Below are 19,685 nucleotides of genomic sequence, written 5' to 3'. Positions count from 1 at the left end.
GGAGGCGGGTCTTTTGTAGACAAGTTAAGCTCGATGCACCTACAAGACAGCAGAGTGGAGGTCTCTAGAAATCACTCGAATGCATGGAATTAGAGCATGGATCTGAGCTAGAGGTAGGGAATTAGGATTAGCTGTTCAAATGCAGAGAAAGCATGTGAATAAAAAGTGTACAGAAGATAGAACAGTGACATGAATAGGTATTCAGTGGATATTTATGGAATGAACAACTTCTTGGCAGCATTTAGCATTTTCACCACACTCTCTCTCTTGAACCTCACTTATCTTGACTTCTTTTTGTTATTTTCTCCTTTGGCCACAACTCTAAGCCATTCCTGGGCCCTTCTCCCTTTAGTGTGATAGTCCTTACAGATCTAAGTGCTGAGGATGGAGAGACCTCACTGAACTGGAAAGATGAGGAGCTCTGTCCTTACAGGCAGAGGGGACAAGTGCAAGATTCTGAGATGGGAATGTGTTTTTTGTGATTGAGGAACAGTGAGGTATGGCCATTGTGCTGCGCGAGTGGAATGAAGGAAAGAATGTGGGACATGAGGCCATAGAAGGACAAGTCGTATATTACAGGGTTTTGTACTGGCAGGCCATGGGAAGAAGTTCCATTTTTATTTGGTTGATGGGAATCCTTTGTCAGATATTGAGCAGGGGAGAGAAGTGCTCTTAGTTAGAGGCCGTCCTGGCTACTTTTGGGGAGAAGAGACTGTAGCTGGGAGTCCGAGTGGAGACCAAGAAGTCAGGAGCAAATAACAGTGACACAGGTGAGAAGTGACAAATAGAAGAGATAGCAGCCTGATTTCCAATGACAGGTGGAGATGACAGGAATTGCTTACTGATTGGAGCAGGGTAACTCAATTGGAAGTTTTTGGCCAAGCACCTAGACCAGGACAGTGCCCTATATGATGTTAGGGAGTGCTTGGGGAGGGGGGATGAAGAGCTCCGGTTTGTATGCCTGAAGGCACCCATGGCCTTAGCAATAATGCTTTCAGTAGAGTGTCAGTGCCAGGGGCAGACTAAAGTGGGTTAAGGAGAGAATGGGAGATGAGAAGCCTCATCAGGGCATTTCCTGTGAACAATGTGAGGAAGCAGTCTTGGGGTTGCAGGGGGTGGGAGGGGAACAACATAAACACATTCACATTGAGGGCAGTCTCCTGAGGACAGAGGATTTGTCAGAGAGAGGCAATTGTGGGAGTTGTTCTTCAAAAGTGGGATGGGAATGACGTCTCTGATAGAAGAGTTTCAGTGAGAAGAGAAATCTCAATTCCACCGACATAGGGGGCAAGTGTTAAAAATGAATGAATAGTGCCACATAGCACATCTGCCAGTGAAGGTGATGGGAAGTTGCGAGATTGCCAACGTTGTGTAAGTGCCTCTAATTATTCCCATAAAGTAGAAAGTTGAACATTGTAAATAAGTTCATTCTCAAAATACCTGACAGCCCTGAGTTTTGGTAGATTGTTGGAAACTTTCACTAAGAACACATAATGTTCAATAACCATTTGTTTTTTTAAATACAGTTGAGTTTCAATACCTTTGGTAAATCTGAGCTGTCAATCTGATAACCTCAGACAGTAAATATACTCTTTAAAGGGGGAGTTTCTTCTTTTTGTCAGAGGGCACACATGCTCTTCTGCAAAGCATCCTTTGGGGTAACAAGGCACCGCTTGCCTCTATAGCCTTTATTTAGCTGTTAACTTCACCCAGTTCTTTGTGGAATAGACATCGAATATGTGAAAGAAATCATGAAACCTCGCCAGCTACCTGGCAGGTTTAGAGGAGGACCAGGGAGAGAGACTGGCAGCTGTGTTACCACCTGAAACCAATAGAATTGACTAAGCTTCTGGTTGTGTCAGAAAGAGATGAATTTCATGAAATGATAATGGAGATGTGAAGCTTGGGGGATGTAACAGGACTGTTCTTTGTGTGCGTGTGTGTTTCTTTCAAGGACACTAAGTCCAGGAATACTTGACAGCTGCTCGGACCTGCCTCAAGCGCTCCTGTCTGTCCTGCCTGTCCTGCTGCACCCACAGCAGCCACTGGGGGGCTCTCTTGATGACCAGGTTTTATCTTCTGCTTGTGCCACAAAAGGAGTAGTCACTGTGTAAAGAAGATACAAATGTGCTCAGTATTTCCAGGGATTTACATACTCAAGTGCTCTGTAAAATCGCCCCATAACTACCAGCCAGGCATGAAGCAGTGCACATGGCAGGCACTCAAGCATCTGCGCGGGGCCTGGGTGTGCTGCCCTTTACAAGTGGGATGGTAATAACATTCCTTCAGGAAGCCCTTTGCCAAGGTGTCCATTCATTCCTGTCACCAAAAAATGGGCTGGGGAAAAATGGGCAAAGTCGGCAACAAAAGTATTTGATTTGCAGCTGTGACTTGGCCTCTGGCTTTGGCTGGCTAAGCAGCCTCTGTAGAACCTAAGAGTAAAAGTCGTCTCAAAAACAGATGAAATCTGTCATTCCTAACAGTTCTTACCGCAGCACTTAAACTGAACTAGAATCAAAGACCAGTGTTCTACTTTTGCAGATTTACTTAGAAAGACTTACAGTTTATGCTGAGATCGACATTTGCCCCACGAACTGGAGAAGAATTGTTCTGGGAGCCATTCTTCTTGCTGCCAAGTATCTGCGCGACTGGGTTGTACGGAATTATCGCTTCTGCCGAATCCAGCAGGGCATCACACTCAAGGACATGTGAGTTTGCAAGGTTTTGGTGACCTTTCTCACCATTTTCCAATACCTCATTTGCCCCCATAAAGTTTACATATTAAGAAATATTTTTAAAGGTTCCATTGTGCAGAGAACTGAATGAGGCATACAAGTACATTCATTTTTCTATCCACATTTCCTATAACAATTCATATTCCTCACTAATCAGTAGGCCTTCATGTGCTATTGTTTTAATAATCTTCGTGATAATTTGAAATGTAATTTTCTGATGTTTATTTGTAAATATTTTACAAGCTCACATCCTAAAACAACAGTGCTATTAATATCTTCATGGCTTTCTGAAAGCAGTCTACCAGTTCCAGTCTTTTTCTTCCCCTCTTTTTCATTTTTACTTATTTATTCTTTTTTTCCAGTTAGAGTTTACATTCAATATTATTTTGTATTAGTCTCAGGTGTACAGCATCACGGTTAGAAAATCATACGCTTTGCAAAGGGAAATGATGTGGTATTTGTATTCCTCTGACTGACTTATTCCACTTTGCATAATCCCCTCTAGGTCCATCCATGCTCTCACAAATGGTAAGATTTCACTCTATGGAAAGATTTCTTTTCATGGCTGAGGAATATGCCATTGCTTTTTCATCCACTCATCTATTCATGGCCGCTTGAGTTGCTTCCATAGCTTGAGGATTGTAAATAATACTGCAGTGAACACAGAGGGCATAGATTGTTTTGAATTCGTGTTTTGGGTTTCTTCAAATACATACCCAGAAGTGGAATCACTGAGTCATAAAGCAGTTCCCTTTGTAATTTCTTGAAGAAACTCCATAATGTTTTCCACAATGACGGCACCAATCTGCATTCCCACCAAAAGTGTGCAGTGTTCCCTTTTCCCCACATCCTCCTCAACACTTGCTGTTTGTTGATTTATTGATGATGGACATTCTGACAGGTGTGGGGAGAAATCTCATTGTGGTTTAATTTGCGTCTCTCTGACGATTAGTGATGTTGAGCATCTTTTTATATGTCTGTTGTCCATCAGTGTGTCCTCTTCAGAGAAGTGTCTGTTCAGGTTCCCTGTCCATTTTTATTTGGATTGTTTTTATTTTTCCTGTTGAGTTATATATGTTTTTTATAAATTGTGAATAATAACCCCCTTACCAGATATATCATTGTCAAATATGCTTTCCCATCAGTAGGTGGTCTTTTTATTTTGTTGATGTTTTCTTTTGCTGTGTTAAAACTTTTTCGTTTGATGTAGTCCCATTTGCTTATTTTTTCTTTTGTTTCACTTGCTTAGGTAATCTATTAGCAAAATAATATTACTAAGAGAAATGTTCCAGGTTTTACTTCCTGTTTTCTTCTAGGAGATTTATGGTTTTGAATCTTAAATTTAAGTTAATAATTCATTTTGAGTTTATTCTTGTATATGGTGTAAGGAGGTGGTCTACTTTCATTTTTTGGAAGTATCTGTCTAATTTACCCAACACCATTTATTGAGTTGACTGACTTTACTCCATTGACTGATCTCTCCTCCATTGTCAAGTATTAATTTACCATATAGGTGTGGGTTTCTTTCTGGGCTTTCCATTCTGTTCCATCCATCTATAGGTTTGTTTTTATGCCATTACCATGCTGTTTTGATTACTATACGCTTGTAGTATAGTTTGAAATCAGGTTGCATGATACCTCCAACCTTGTTTGTTTTTCTCTCAATTGCTCTGAATATTCAGGGTCTTTTGTTGTTCCATATAAAATTTTGGCTTATTTGTTCTACTTCTGTAAAATACATCTTTGGTATCTTGATAGGAATTTAATTGAATCTCTAGATTGCTTTGTGTAGTACAGACATTTTAAAGATGTTAATTCTTTCTATCCATGAGCATGGTATATGCTTCCATTTATTTGTATCTTCTTCACCTTCTTTCTTGAATGTCTTGTAATTTTCCAAGTACAGAGGTCTTTTTACCTCCTTGGTTACATTTATTCTTAGGTATTTTTTGTTGCAATTATATGTGCGATTGTTTTGTAGTTTGCCTTTTTGATAGTTCATTATTGGCATATAAAAGTGCAACTGATTTCTGGATATTTATCTTGTATCTTGCTACTTTACTGAATTCATTTGTCAGTTCTGGTAGGTTTTTTGGTGTAATCTTTAGACTTTTCTATACATAGTAACATGTCATTAGGAAATTATGACAGTTACTTATTCCATTCCAATTCTGTGGCCTTTTACTTTTTCTTACTGTCTGATGGCTCTGGCTAGGACTTCCAGCACTATGTTGAATAAGAGTGGTGAAGGTGGACATCCCTGTCCTGGTTCTGATCTTAAGGGAAACTATTGCAGTTTTTCTTCATTGAGTGTGATGTTAGCTGTGTGTTTGTTATATGTGGCCTTTATTATGTTGTGTGATACGTTCCATCTGTTCTTACTTTGCTGAGAGTTGTTATCATAAATGGGTTATGGAATTCATGAAATTTTTTTCTGCATCTCTTGATATGACCATATAGTTTTACCTTTCGTTTTGTTCATATTTATGTGTATCATGTAAATTGATTTGCAGATATTGGACGGACTTTGTATCCTAGGAATAAAGTTCACTTAATCATGGTGTATGATCTTTTTAATGTATTGCTGAATTCAGTTTGCTAGTATTTTGTTCAAGATTTCTGTATCTATGTTCATCAGGGATAGTGTAGTATAATTTTCTTTCTTTTTGTGTATTTATCTGGTTTTGGAATTAGGATAATGTTGGCCTCATAAAATAAGCTTGGGAGTCTTCCATCGTCTTGAATTTTTTGAAATAGTTTGAGAAGGATTGGTGTCAGTTCTTCTTTGAATATCTGGTAAAATTTACCTGTGACATCATGTCCAGAACTTTTGTTTGTTGGAAGTTTTGTTTTTTATTTTAATTATTACAGCTTCTATTTCATTAGCTGTAATCAGTCTATTCAGATTTTCTATTTCTTTTTTGTACAGCTTTAGAAGAGTGTATATTTCTAGGAATTTATCTATCTCTTCTAGATTATCTAATTTGTTGGAATATACTTGTTCATAATCTTTTCTTATAATCCTTTGTATTTCTTTGGTGTCAGTTCCTACTCTTTCATTCCTGCTTTTATTTATTTGAGTCCTTTCTCTCTTGATGAATCTGGCTAAAGGTTTATCATCTTGCTTATTTTTCAAAGAAAACCAGATCTTGGTTTATTGATCTTTTCTATGATTTTTAAAATTTTTATTTTGTTTATTTCCACTATGGCCTTATTATTTTCTTTCTTCTACTCACTTTGGGCATTGTTTGTTATTCTTTTTGTAATTCTTTTAGGCATAATGTTAGTTTACTAAAATTTTTCTTATTTCTTGAGGAATACTGGTATATGAATTTCCATCTTAGAACTGCTTTTGGTGTATTTAATATATTTTGGGTTGTTGTGTTTTCATTTTCATTTGTCTCAAGGTACCTTCAGTTTCTTTTTTGATCTAATTGTTAACCCATTGATAGTTTAGTTAAATCCTACTTAATTTTTTTAAATCTTCACTTGAGGATATGTATTTATTGATTCTTAGAGAGAGAGAGGAACCTTGATCAGCTGCCTCCCATACGTGCCCACACCAGGGATCGAATCTACAACCTAGATATGTGTCCTCATAGAGAATCGAACCCTCAAACGTTTGGTGTATGGGACTATGCTCCAACCAAATGAGCAACCCAGCAGGGCAGTTAGATGTTATTCAGTCTCCATGTGTTTGTGTGTTTTTCAGTTTATTTTGTAATTAACTTTTAGTATTATACACTAAAAATTAATCAGAGAAGATGCTTGATGTGATTTCAGTTTCCATAAGTTTATTGAAACTTGTTTTGTGTCCTAACATGCAGTTTATTTTAGAAAATATTCTCTGTGCACTTGAAGTATATTCTGGTTCTTTGAGGATAATTTCTCTGAAAATATCCATTGAATCCATATGGTCTAGTGTGTCATTTAGGATGGGTGTTTCCTTGTTGATTTTCTTTCTGAAAGGCCTATCTATTTATGTCAATTGGGATGTTAAAATCTCCTCCTGTAACTGAATTACTGTGGATTCTGTAGCTGCTTTATATATTTAGGTGCTCCTATATTTGTGCATAAATGTTTACAAGGGTTATATCCTCTTGTTGGATTGATCCCTTTATCACTATGTAGTGTCCTTTTTGTCTCTTATTATAACCTCTTTTTAAAAGTCTATTTTGTTAGATATACGTATTGGTACCCCAGCTTTTTTTCCCATTTGCATGAAATATCTTTTACCATCCGTTTACTTTCAGTCTCCATGTTTCTTTCATCTTAGTTGGGTCTCATGTAGACAGAATATATATGTCTTATATTCTTATTCAGTCAGCTGCCTTTTGTCTTTTCATTTGAGCATTCAAGTAATTGACATTTAAAGTGATGATTCATCGGTATGTATTTAATACTATTTCATTCCTTCTAACTATGTGTATGTTTTTCCTTTTATATTCTTAAAGAAGATCCTTTACTTTTCCTGTAGTTCTGTTTTGGTATTAATGAACTGCTTTAGCTTTTTCTTGTCTAGGAAGCTCTTTCTTTTTCAATTTTAAATGATAGTCTTGGTGGGCAGAGTAGTCTTGCTTGTAGATCCTCTCTTTTCATCACTTTGAATATGTCCTGCCTGTGCCTCTGGCCTGAAATGTTTCTGTTGAGAAATCAGTTACAATTCTCATTTACTAGATATTAGCATGGCCTGTGCACAAGGATGACATGCAAATTTGTGCAGCGTTCCATAATTTTAGTCAGTGAAGCATGCAACAGACTGATGTGTATCAGAGGGAAAGGGGGAGTTTGGAAGAGATTAAGCAAAGAACTTATAGGCATATATGCACAATACATGGACACAGAAAATAGTGCAGTAAAAGTTTGGGGACGGGGTGGGTGTAGAGTGGAAGGGGTCTAAGGGGAGGGAAGAGACATCTATAATACTTTAAACAATAAGGATAAAATTAAAAGATAAAAAGTAAGGCTTTAACAGTGTAAAAAAAAAAAAAATCAGTTGCATTCTTTTGGGAGCTAGCATTTAGGTAACTAACTGCTTTTCTCTTGCTGCTTTGAAAGTTCTCTCTTTGTCTTTAATCTTTGCCACTTTAATTGTGATTTATCTTAGTGTGAGCCTCTTTGGGCTCATCTTGTTTGGGACTCTCTGCACTTCCTGGACTTCTGTGTCTTTTTCCTTCACCAGGTTAGGGAAATTTATAGTCATTATTTCTTCAAATAAGATCTTAATTACATGCTCACATGGTCGCTCTTTTTTCATTCTGGGATCCCTATGATGCTGATACTGTTATACTGCATGTTGTCCCAGATGTCCCTTAAACTATCCTCATTTTTTACAATTTTGTTTTCTTTTTGCTGTTCTGTTTATTTTCTTCTGCCTGGTTTCCAAATCACTAATTGAGTCCTCTACTTCATGTAAACTAATGTTTATTCTTTAAAGTGTACTCTTCATTTCAGATATTCTTCCTTTTGACTGGTTCTTTTGTTTGTTTGTTTGTTTGTTTGTTATCGTCACCTGAGGATATTCTTCCATTGCTTTTCAGAGAGAGTAGAATAGAGGAAGGGAGGGAGAAAGGTGGAGAGAGAGAGGATCATCAATGTGAGAGAGACACATCGACTGGGTGCCTCTTGCATGCACACATACTGGGGACAGAGTGTGAACCAGCAACCCAGGTATGTGCCTTTGACCGGGAATCAAACCCATGACCCTTCGGTGCTCACGGTGATGCTCTAAACACTGAGCAACACTGACCAGGGCCTGAGTAGTTCTATTTTATGATTTCTAGGTTCTTTTTCATGCTGTTGAAGTTCTCACCAAGTTTCATGAGCATCCTTATAACCATTGTTTTGAACTCTGTATCAGGTAGATTGCTTGATTTCATTTTATTTATTTTTCTGGAGATTCCTTCTGTTCTTTCATTTGAGGCATGTTTCTTTGTCTCCCCATTTTGACTACCTGTCTGTGTTTGTTTCTGTGTATTAAGTCATTCTGCTATGTCTCTCTGCCTTGGTAGGGTGGCCTTATCTAGTAGGTATCTTGTGGCACCCATGGCACACTCTGGAATCACATTAACTGGTGCTCCAGGAATGTTTCTTGTGTGAGATAGGTAAGCCCTTCTGTTGTAGTTTAGTCATCATTGCTGTTGGCCCATCTATGTATCGGATTGATCCTCATGCTGATTGACTGTGAGGATTGACCTTGACCACAGTGTATGAGCTGCTGTGCAGGAGCTTCCACATGAAGCAAAATTCACCTCAGCAGGGTCTTTGCTTCCTGAGGTCTCCCTTTGAATGTGCTGCTTATGGAGCTAATTGCTTCCTGTTCTGATGCTTTCTCAATCTTGCCACTGGGTATATTGGCTTTGAGGCCTTTTGGGATTGACTCAGTGCAGGTCAGTGTCAGACTCTACCTGTGACTGGCCCTAGGCAATCATCTTGGAGCTATAAAGTGAGTCACAGTTTGCTGCTGCTCTTGCTTTGACTGGGAGTGCTTGGGAAGGGCCAAGCTGCTCATCAAGGCCACCTCCCACCAGCAGTGAGCTTTGGTGTAGGTCAGCCAAAGTCCCAAGGCACTTCACAATCCACCTTTACCTGCCTCCACTTTGGAGGGTGCCTGTTAAGCTCAGTCACTAAAAGAGCCTCTGGCAGTACCAAGTTACTTGAGTTAGGGTCTCAGTAAGTCATCAGGGAGGGGCAAATGGTGTTCATCAGACTGATACAAATTCAAACTTGGTGCCAGTGCTGAGTCTCAGGCCACTCAGAAAAAAATTCCCAGGGTACATCAAGGCCAGTTGACATATGCTAGGTGCACATAGACATTTTTGGTGGAACGGTGTCTCAGAGAGTCATGTAGGGTCAACCAACAGAGTTTATCAGGCCCAAACAGACCAAGATTTGGTGGTTTGAAGGGATGGTTCTGCAACAGTTGAACATGAGAGGGAAAATTCGCCCCTGACTTGAAGCTACGCAATTCAGTCTGTCCTTGATTCAGCCAGGACCTCTTGGAGATCCACAGCACAACACGGCAGGGCTGTTAGAATTCTAGAAGGTGGAGCTAGTGGATCTCTTATGAGGCTGGGGTGGCACTTGTTAAGCTCTAAGGAATGGGGATGGGAGGAAAAGGCCCCTGAACCAAAGCCATAGAACTCAGTCTCTGACACACCCTGAATCTGCCCAGACCCCTACACCCTGGACCCAGGTAGCTGAATTTTCTGTTGGATATGAGCTCTGCAGAATGAGAGGACAGAGAGTCGGAGGGTGGGGTTATGCATTCTCTCAGGCTGATGTAATAAGAAAAGAGTCCTCAAGGAAGAAAGGTGATGTCTGTGGGCAGTGGGGGAGAGGGACTCAGCACAGAGATCCTGGCAGTTGTCCCTTAGCTCTTTCCCCAGAGCCACACATCCCAGTTTCTTTTCACTAGTGTGCACTGAGACACCGTGTTTTGTTTGTGCTTAGGGTAAGTGACCATAAACAAGATTTTGTGTGCTGGCTCTTTAAGAGGGTGCCTGGGTTTCTATGGGACTCCTGTCTCTCCCTGGAAGACAGATCCCTGATGATTTTCATAGCCAGATGTTATGTGGGCTCCTTTTCCTGGCTCTGGTGCTCTGGGCTGGGGAGCTGGGCGTGGGTCTGAGACCCTGTGCTTTAAGAGGAGACCTTTGTAGCTGAGATAGCCCTCTGGGTGCTTGGCCAGTGCACGTGGGAGCCGGGCCCAGCCCTTTTCAATCTCTGCCCTTCCTACCAGAAGCCTCTCCATGTGGCTTCTTCATAAATCCTTGGTTATGAGACTTCTGTTCAGCTAGTCTTCTATTGGTTATTCAACTTGATGGCTCTATACTTTAGTTGTAGTTCCATTTTTGTCCTGGGAGGAGTGAGGGTAACTTTTACCTACTCTACCACCATTTTGGATCCCACTCAACATTTTTCTGTTGTCCCCAGCCCGTGTTTAAGGGGCATACATCTGGCCTTTGAAGTAAATTTTTGGCCACTGTTATGGCCTTACCGCCACTAGACTATTGAGCTGGTTCTAGCTTAAACCTGAGTCACACATGGTATATTTGCTTTTACTGGTCTTTTTCTCCTTTTATCTAAAGTTCTGTTGTTAAAGAAACCAGGATAGAAGATTAGCCACATATACAGGTTTCAGATACCTGTGCTCTCTCCTGCTCTTTAATGAGCATTTCACATGTTTAAAAATAGATCTGATGATTTAGGAAGGTCCTACCTCTCAGGCAGTTAGAGAAACATCACTGGCCTCTCCCAGTGCCCCCCCCCATTTGAGAATTTTCAGGGGCACTCAGCAACCACAGCAGTGCTTTGTGGGAGGCCATAGGTTACCCATGAGGGTGCTCCTCAGAGCTGGCATGCAGAGATGGGAGTGGAATCCCAAACATCACAAGGAGTTTTGATCGGGCCACCAGAGCTGCTGTGAAGGGCCCTGAAGACGGTAGGCAAGATGAGCCCAAAAGGTATTTCCAGCAGGCAGAGTGCCTGCTTGACAGTGAAAATGTCTTTGTGTAAAGGGGGTCCAATATCTGGTGATGAAAAAAGATTTGACTTTGGGGTGGTCTGCACACAATGCTATATACAGATGATATATCAGAGAATTGTACGCTTGAAATGTATGCAATTTGATTAACCAGTATGACCTCAATGAATTTCATAACAATTTTGAAAAATGTGTTTGTGGGTGGCATTTAAGAAAATGTGAAAGGACCCATCTAGATTATATTTAACATCATAGGAAATTGAGATGATGGTGGGCAGTAGCCAGAATTTGTTTCTGTTACCTTTGCTTGTTACTCTAGAAAAGACCCTTTCAGAATGACCAAAATGCATATTGAAAACTAAAGTGAGAATAGTTGTGATGAAGAGAAGGGGCCAGGGATTATCACTAGCTTTCAACGTGGCTTTTGGTAGAAAAGCAGACTTTGATAATCATGTAAACTGAGTAGTCAGAGTGGCCTTGCTGGTAGTGATCTTAGCAAAGGGTATGACAGTAAATAATAAATTTGAAACCAATGCAATTACTTTTTGGGGGGAAGTTGCAGAAGCTAAAGTGACTTTGACACCACTGTCATCAGTCTTCCATCTGGCCCCTCAGGGAAGGATAATTTGTGCTCATGAACACTAGCTCCACCATGGTGGTTGCTGAAGTTTCCTAAAAACCTGCGACTCAGCTGGTGCGGCTCTGGTTCTAGTTATAACATCAGAGAACGTGCAGGGGAAATGTGTGAGGTGTCATCGATGTGAGCTTCTGGGGAAATGGCTGCAGTGTCTAGGTACAGACCAGTTGTAGAGAATGCTTTTTGAGTATGAACAGAGAAACCCCAGGAGCTATGTTTATAACAGACTGCTTTTGTTTATGATCTTTGGTAATTGGAAGACACTATAACCTTGTTTCATGTACATTGGTATCATCCACTTGGTGTTGTCTCCTATTGGTAGTGATCTCCTTGGAGTCTAAATTGAAAAATTGGTGTCTATCAGCTTTTTCTTAAAACTTTCCAACATCTATGTGTCTTTTTAGACTATGATTTTCCAGGGACATCTGTAATATTTTAAACAAAAATAAAATTTAAAAGTAAAAAAAAAAAAGTAAAAAAAAATATATATGATTTTCCTTCAAAAAATAAGTTGAACTGAGCAGCTGCTACTCAGACAATTTGCTGTGCCTCTAACTAGCCTGCACTTCAGCCATGTAGCCATTGGAAAACTAAAAAAACAACAAACAAAAAACCAGACGTTGCATGATCTGTAGGCATCACGCTTTGCTTCATGATTAATCCCTGTTAACAGGCATGGTGACCTTAGGAAGGTGCTATACGTCACAACTAACGTGCAGTTGTGATGAAAATGTAAATGGGACAGTAAAGTGCATCTATTCCTGTAGTAAGTCTTGTTTATCTAATTATCAGAATATTACCTGGTTTACATTTCTATACACTTATGTCCATTTGAACAGGAAATTAATTTTGGAAATAGGTTGAGTTAGGTTTGAAGTGTAACAAGTGAGAAAAACCTGATTTCTGCTCATATTCTGACTGTTCTCCATACCGGAGAACATCAAGCTTTTGCTGACCTATCCAATGGATAAAATATTAAAGCTTTAAAACTAGGAAAGCAAATATGTTTGAAAAGCTTCTCTTATGTTTGTTGAGGTATTTATCATTTTATTAATGACTATCAAGGGATGACTGTGAAGTAGTACAATTTACTGTAATTTTATATTTATTTAACTTCTTGGCAAGTGACAGCACTATGGTCACATAGCAAAGGGACTGCTCCCAAATTTCCTTTCCTGCTTTATTGAACGCACCTCACCTGGGAACGTTCCCCTGCTGTTCTGGGAAGGGGCAGGGCAGGCTGAACATTTCGGGATCTCATCCCCAGCATGGGGAACACTGTTGGAGTTTGACTCTAGTGCTCTCTCAGAAGCCATATCATAAGGTGGGCTTAGTCCAGCCAAGACATCTATCTGTAATCTTCTGCCTTCCAAAGTTTTAAAAGTGCATCCAGTTCTGTGATAGTGACAGTTTCTCTCCCCAGTGAGGTTCAGGTGAACAGAAACTTGCATATGCCCTTTGACGTTAGCCCCGTGCACTGGGGGCGGGGAGGGTTCCCCTTTCCCCCTGAGTGTGGCATCTTTATTTATGTATTTACTAGAGGTGAATCCTTGTTGCCTCAAGAGTTGACCCTCTAAGATAATAGTGGCAGCCCTCAGTGGCTCCGTTTGCTGCCATGGCCATGTGCCCACTCCTGTGTTGGCACATCTCTCCTTTCATGAGCCCCTTCCTGGCACAGGCCTGGTGAGAAAGCCCGCAGGGTCTCAGAGCTGAGAAACAGCCCCCGCAGCTCCTGCCGCCTGCACCGCAGCGGGGCCTGTGCGCGGGGAGGAGCGGGAGCCTCCAGCTGCGCTGCCGGGACTCTGGGGAACGAGCCCGGGCCAGCAGCACAGGGCTCAGGGGGACGTCCCCTCCTCCCCCTTGTCCCAACCTCAAGGTGCTGGGGTGCGGAAGGGCCCCGAGTCCCTGTGCCCTGGGTGCTGTCTGAGCGTTAGCGCAGCGGGGCCTCTGCTGTCTCATAACTAAGTCAGAGCAGCCTCGGGCTGAGACGGGGCCTGCGGGCGGCCCGGGACTGACCCGCCCCGTGTGGGTTTTGTGTTTTCCTTCTTCCTCAGAAATGAGCTGGAGACGCAGTATTTATTTCTACTCCGGTTTCGTCTGCACGTCTCTGCCAGTGTCTATGCCAAATATTATTTTGACCTTCGGTCCCTAGCAAGTGACCACAAATTGCCTAATGAATTTGCTTGTCTGCGAAAAGAAAGAGCACAGACCCTGGAGGTAAGGCTGCGGAGTCACAGAGTGGGGTTTCCACCAGACACCAGAACACCATCTGTGGGTAAATCAGATCATGTAGGAAAATGAAAAGCTTTTTGAACTACCAGGGTGAAGAAGGCTTATTAACTCTTTCACATATTTCCGGTATCTTTTATGGCTGACAGGAAGAATCCCACATTATAAGAAAATTATGTTTTCTGTGACTATGATTCAGAGTATTTTAAATCAAATTTAATCTTTGATGGTTTTTTTGAAACTGTGTTCTTTTTTGGGGAGGGGGAGAGAGAAACAGAAACAGAAACATGGATGTGAGAGAGACACACTGACTGGTTGCCTCCCACACCAGCCCCGACTGGGGCCGGGGATCAAGCCTGCACCCGAGCTGCGTTTCCTTGGCTGAAATTGAACCCGGGACCCTTTACTCCACAGGCCAACGCTGAGGCAAACCGGCCAGGGTGATACATTTAAAATATAAAGAGAAAAATTGTGAGCAGTGTTTAATTTGTAAATAATTTTAGCTGTCTATCATAGTTCTTGATGTCATTTCAGGTGTAAATAATTTACCGACATGAATCTTTCTTCACAGCTATAATATACAAGTTGTTACATAAAATACTGAGACTCATAACACAAACTATATGTATGAGCCAGTGTCTGCTCTTAAGGAGACGATTGTGAAAGTTACAGACACCATTTAACCCCCACAGCCCTCAGTGTGAGGAGGAGACTTTTGCAGTTTAGGTTTAGTAAAAATCACCCTGCAGAGAGAACCAGGCTGCATCCCCAGGCGGAGGGCAGGAGGGAGCCGCCCGTCCGAAAGCCAGGGCGACTCTCATTACCCGGGACCCGGTTTCTGTCAGGTCCTGACTTGCTCTGACCTGCTTGGTGGTGGAAACACTGCAGAGGCTTCTTGTAAACACCAATGACAGTGACACTGTGCTCTCTAGGGATGGACGGCACGAGATGCTGCTTCTGGCAAAGACCACAGAAGATGCGGAAAGAGAAGCTGGGACAGAGGGACAGCGGCGCAGAAGCAGAGGAGAGGGCGCCGAGAAGGTAGGTTTCCCTTCGCCTCTGATCTCGGCTGTTAGAGGAGCTTCTGCTGGTTTTGATTTTTGAAAGTACACTATACAGGACGACGATGGATCAGTTTCCCCAAAGATCTGTGTTATACGAAGCTGAAAGTTAGGGAAATTTTTACTATAGATCTGTCATTATTATATTTTGACTATAATATAAAAAGTATTGCACTATTATTTGATGCAACTACTTTTGAATTTTTCTCACACCGTAAACTATACTTCCAATCCTTATCGAAAAATAAATTATATAAATGATTTTTTCTTACAATCAGAATTTCTTGGGAAAAGTTCTCAATTGTTACCACCAGTTAATTTTGGAGTAAGTGCTTTTAATTTTCAATAATATATAATATTTTATGATTTAGAGTCTCAATCTGTTTTTTTGTTTTTGTTTTTGTTTTTTTATAAAATATATTTGCATTGATTTCAGAAAGAGGAAAAAGAGGGAGAGAGAAATAGAAACATCAATGATGAGAGAGTCATTGATCGGCTGCCTCCTGCAGGCCCCTTACTTGGGATCGTGGCTGCAACACAGGCATGTGCCCTGAAGGAGAAGGAACCCCGATCTCATGGATCCTAGGTCAGTGCTCAACCGCTGAGCCACCCCGGCCATGCTAGAGTCTAAATCTGTTTAAGAGAAAAATAGCTTGTAATTCCAGTGCCACGCTATTAACTTACTGGTATACACACACACACACACACACACACACAATATATCTATGGATGTTCATGTATTCCAATAAATAAATAAGCTCATGTTGTTATGCCTCAGAGGCTGTTTTGTGGATTCCTTTTTTTAATTGTCACCTGAGGATATTTTTTCCATTCTTTTTGAGAGAGCGTGGAAGGGGATAGAGAGAGAGGAAGAAACATTGATGTTGGAGAGACACATTGATCGGTTGCCTCCCACACACACCCCGACAGGGCCAGGGATTGAGCCTCACCCAAGGAACGTGCCCTTGGCTGGAATCGAACCCGGAACCCTTCAGTCCTTGAGCCAGTGCTCTGACCACTGAACCAAACTGGCTAGGGCTGTTCTTCTTTTAAGTTGTTACACCTAATCTAAGCCCTTTAACATAGACATACAAATTTTAGAATCGGCTTGTCAATTTCTAACAGGAAATCTTCCCAACAGTTTCATTGGAAATGTGTTGACTCAGTAGATTAGTTTGGAATCAGTTGATCTCTTGAGAATACTGAGTTTTCCAACTCATGAACCAAATATGTCTCTCCATTTATTTAGGTATCCTTAACTTTTCTTATCGATGTTATGCGTTTGTAGTGTACAAGTCTTGCACATCTTTTTGATGCAATCATCCCTAGGTATTTCATAATTTTCACTATTATTATTTGTATTTTTTCCAAATTAGATGTTATAGAAAAGCAATATTATATTCATCTTATATTCTGGGTTATTAGAAATATTTATTTAGTTCTAGTAGTCTTTTTTCAGATAACAATTGATATTCTACACAAGTGATGATATTGTCTGTAAACAGAGGTAGTTTTATTTTTTCTTTTCAAATTCTCATCTTTTTTGTATTTCTTTTCTTGCCTGATAGCATGGACTAGAACCTCCAGTATAGTGTAGAATAGAATCTGTGATAATAAACATTATCAAATACATCTTTGTCCCTCCTTTCTACAGACATATTAGGCTGCTTGATGCTGTCCCCCATCTCCCTGAGACTCTCTTCCTTTTGTAATTTTTTACTTTTTTTCTTTTAGATGGTCTCTGTTCCTCAACAAACATTAATTAATTTCTTCTTTTGAATTGTCTACTAGGCTGTTAATGTATCCATTGTATTACTGTCTCACACATTTAAAAATTTATTTAGGTCCTTTTTATATCTTTTATCTCTCTTCTTTGACTTGCAAATATGTGGGATATGAATATGTTATCTAAGTTAATGTTCTTTAATTCTAACATTTGTGTCATTTCTGGGTCATTTTTGATCAATTTACTCATTTTATGGGTCATACTTCCCTGCTTCTTGATATGCTTAGTAGTCTTTGATTGGCTGCCAGATACCATGAATTTTACTTTTTGGATGCAGAGTATTTTTATGTTCTTATAAATGTCTTTAGCTTTTTCCTTGGATGTAGATAATTTATTTAGAAACAGTTTGATTGTTATAGGTCTTGCTTTTTAAAACCTGTTAGATGGAGCCAGAAGCATGTTCAATCTGGGGCTCCTTATTCCCGGTCCTGAGGCAAGGCCCATTCACTGCTCTGCCCAGTGCACTGTGAGTGGCATTTCCCAGAGTGGCTGTTGAGAATGGACATGATAGGTGGGGGAGGGGCGCTGTTCTCCCTGATCCTCTCGGATGGTCCTGTCCGTGGCCTTGGGTAGTTTTTTTCACACGCATGCACTGATCCATTCTCTTGCTGAGTACACTGGGGATCCCTCTGAGGAGTTCTGGGGTTCTTGCTCTGTGCAATTACATCCTTTGTGGTGCATCGAAGATCAATATTAGTCCAGAGATTCACAGACAGAAGTCACATTTCATGTATTATATTGTGTTTACTCAGAAATCCTCCGGTTGAAGATGATTTAGAAATTCCCTCGGCTTCCCAGGACAGCTGTGGATTAAGAGACCCTTTCTCATCTGAAACTGGACTAGTTCCCCAAATATGTGCAGTGAAGTAAATTGTGTTACTACATGTTAAATATATGTATTCATCAAGTTTGACCGTAATTGGGATTTGTCCCTTACTTCCTGCTCTCCCAAATTTGTACTCAGAGTAACCTTACAAGTCACAAGACAGGAAATACTGTTCATTTCCAATGTACTCTCATATTATAAATATTTGTTTTGCATTTCTAAGTAGTAATTTGATGTTAACCAATATATTTTCTTCAATGTTTTAGAAACAACCCCTTTTAGAAAAGAATGAACTCTCACAAGAAACTGGCTTCAAAAGAGAAGAGATGGGAAAATATACATCTGATGACAGAGGACAAGATGGAAGACATTGTGAATGCAAGAACATGAAGAGTTGATGTGATTCTGTACAAACTGTTTTCCATGTATTTACATTATATTCTTTTGTAAAACTTTACTTACACTTGTTGTACTTGCTTTGTACTAGGCACTGCTCTAAGCATTTTTCTATTTCAGTTCAAGGTGATAAGCAGACATATATGCAAAAAACAAACAAAGGTTCTTGCCAAGTGTTTCTGTGGACAGGCCTGCCTGTACTGCAGTTGTAGGCAATTTTCCTGTACTTAAAATAATGCATTTTTTGCTACTGAAACTTGAAAAAGTTGTGTGTAAGATAATGGCTATTGTATATCACTATAGTTTTCTGCTGTGTTGCCAGCCAGAAAGAATAATAGACAGAAGCAGAGAAAAACAAAGGGAAGAAGGGAGAAGGGGGAGGGTCCAAGGAGAGAGGGAGGAAGGAGGAGGGTGTGGGAGGGAGGAGGGGGAGGGAGGGAGGAGGGGGTGGGAGGGAGGAGGGGGAGGGAGGGAGGAGGGGAGAAAAAATGGAAGGAAAAAAGAAGTAAATGAAGAAAGTTTCAAGGAGGAACATCAGGTCAGGACGTGGCTATGCCTGATCTCTACCAGCTTCCTTTTATTTATAATATTATAAAATATAGGGTATTTTGTCAAGTCAATTTAATTAATAATATTAATTAAAATTTCATGGCCTGAATGCAAAAAATGTAGACGTGTTTTAATTATCTGTGACGATGTAGTATCGGGAAGGACATGCTCACCCTCCCTGCGGCTGCCATCAGAGCATCCCCTCAGTCCCCTCTGTCCCACTGACCCTGTGTCAGGTGAGAGCCTGCCTGGGCCACTCCAGCCAATTACTGACTCCCCTCCACTGGCTCTTAACTTAACCTTAAAATCCATTTTGTAAACTGCTACCTATTGATACTTTTTTAAACTCTCTTCAAATTCTTTCTTTTCCTGACCTCAAAACTTAAAGATCCCCATGACTTTCAAATGAAGCTGAGACGTCTTAGGCCGCCATTCATCATGGTCATCGCCATCTAGAGTCCACACCAAATCTAACTTTCACTTTATTTCACACATTTCCTTGGAGGCAGCTCTGATCTAATCATTATACAGTCAGGCTCTTGAGCCAAACTGCTGGAGTCCAAGTCCTCTTTTACCATTTTCTAACCAGGTAAATGGCTTGGAAAATTACCTCTCCAAGCCAGTTTCCTCCTAAATAATTCCTATAAAGTGTTTGAAAGATCTCGCCTTACGAAGCACTCAATTTATTTCATTGTCCAATCAAAGGAGACTGCTGACCATTCCTCAAACACAAATTACCTTTCATAACTTCTGTGCCTCTTTTCCAGTTTTCTCAGCCTGGACTGACGTGCTCACCGACCATCTCTCCAGTCCTACAATTCTTTAAGCTCCACTGTGAATGAAACTCCAGAAAGTCTTTGGTAATAAACCTAATCGGAACACCCCTCTCCTCTGAGTCCCTATAGAACTTTGCATCATTCTTTTTTATTTTTTATATATTCAAAGCCTGCTGTTCTTTTCCTTATTTTGATTGATCCTAGA

At 40.5% G+C, this 19,685-nt stretch overlaps 1 protein-coding gene across 1 annotated transcript in view; it reads left to right on the top strand.

The window, feature by feature from the left end:
- The window catches only part of LOC308567720 (cyclin-Y-like protein 1), a gene marked incomplete at both ends in the record, with an annotated part of 41,591 nt that extends 23,434 nt beyond the window's left edge, over window positions 1-18,157 (top strand). The window contains 4 exons of the mRNA XM_081159565.1: window positions 2,542-2,708; window positions 13,912-14,074; window positions 14,975-15,127; window positions 18,026-18,157. Of these exons, the coding sequence (XP_081015691.1) occupies window positions 2,542-2,708; window positions 13,912-14,074; window positions 14,975-15,127; window positions 18,026-18,157 (615 nt within the window). The remainder of the gene's footprint in view (window positions 1-2,541; window positions 2,709-13,911; window positions 14,075-14,974; window positions 15,128-18,025) is intronic.
- Between the last annotated feature and the right edge of the window lie 1,528 nt (window positions 18,158-19,685).

The sequence above is a fragment of the Miniopterus schreibersii genome (genome assembly GCF_964146895.1).
Source record: "Miniopterus schreibersii genome assembly, chromosome: 1".
In the NCBI taxonomy this organism is placed as follows: domain Eukaryota; kingdom Metazoa; phylum Chordata; class Mammalia; order Chiroptera; family Miniopteridae; genus Miniopterus; species Miniopterus schreibersii.
This window is presented reverse-complemented; position numbering and strand designations above follow the sequence as displayed.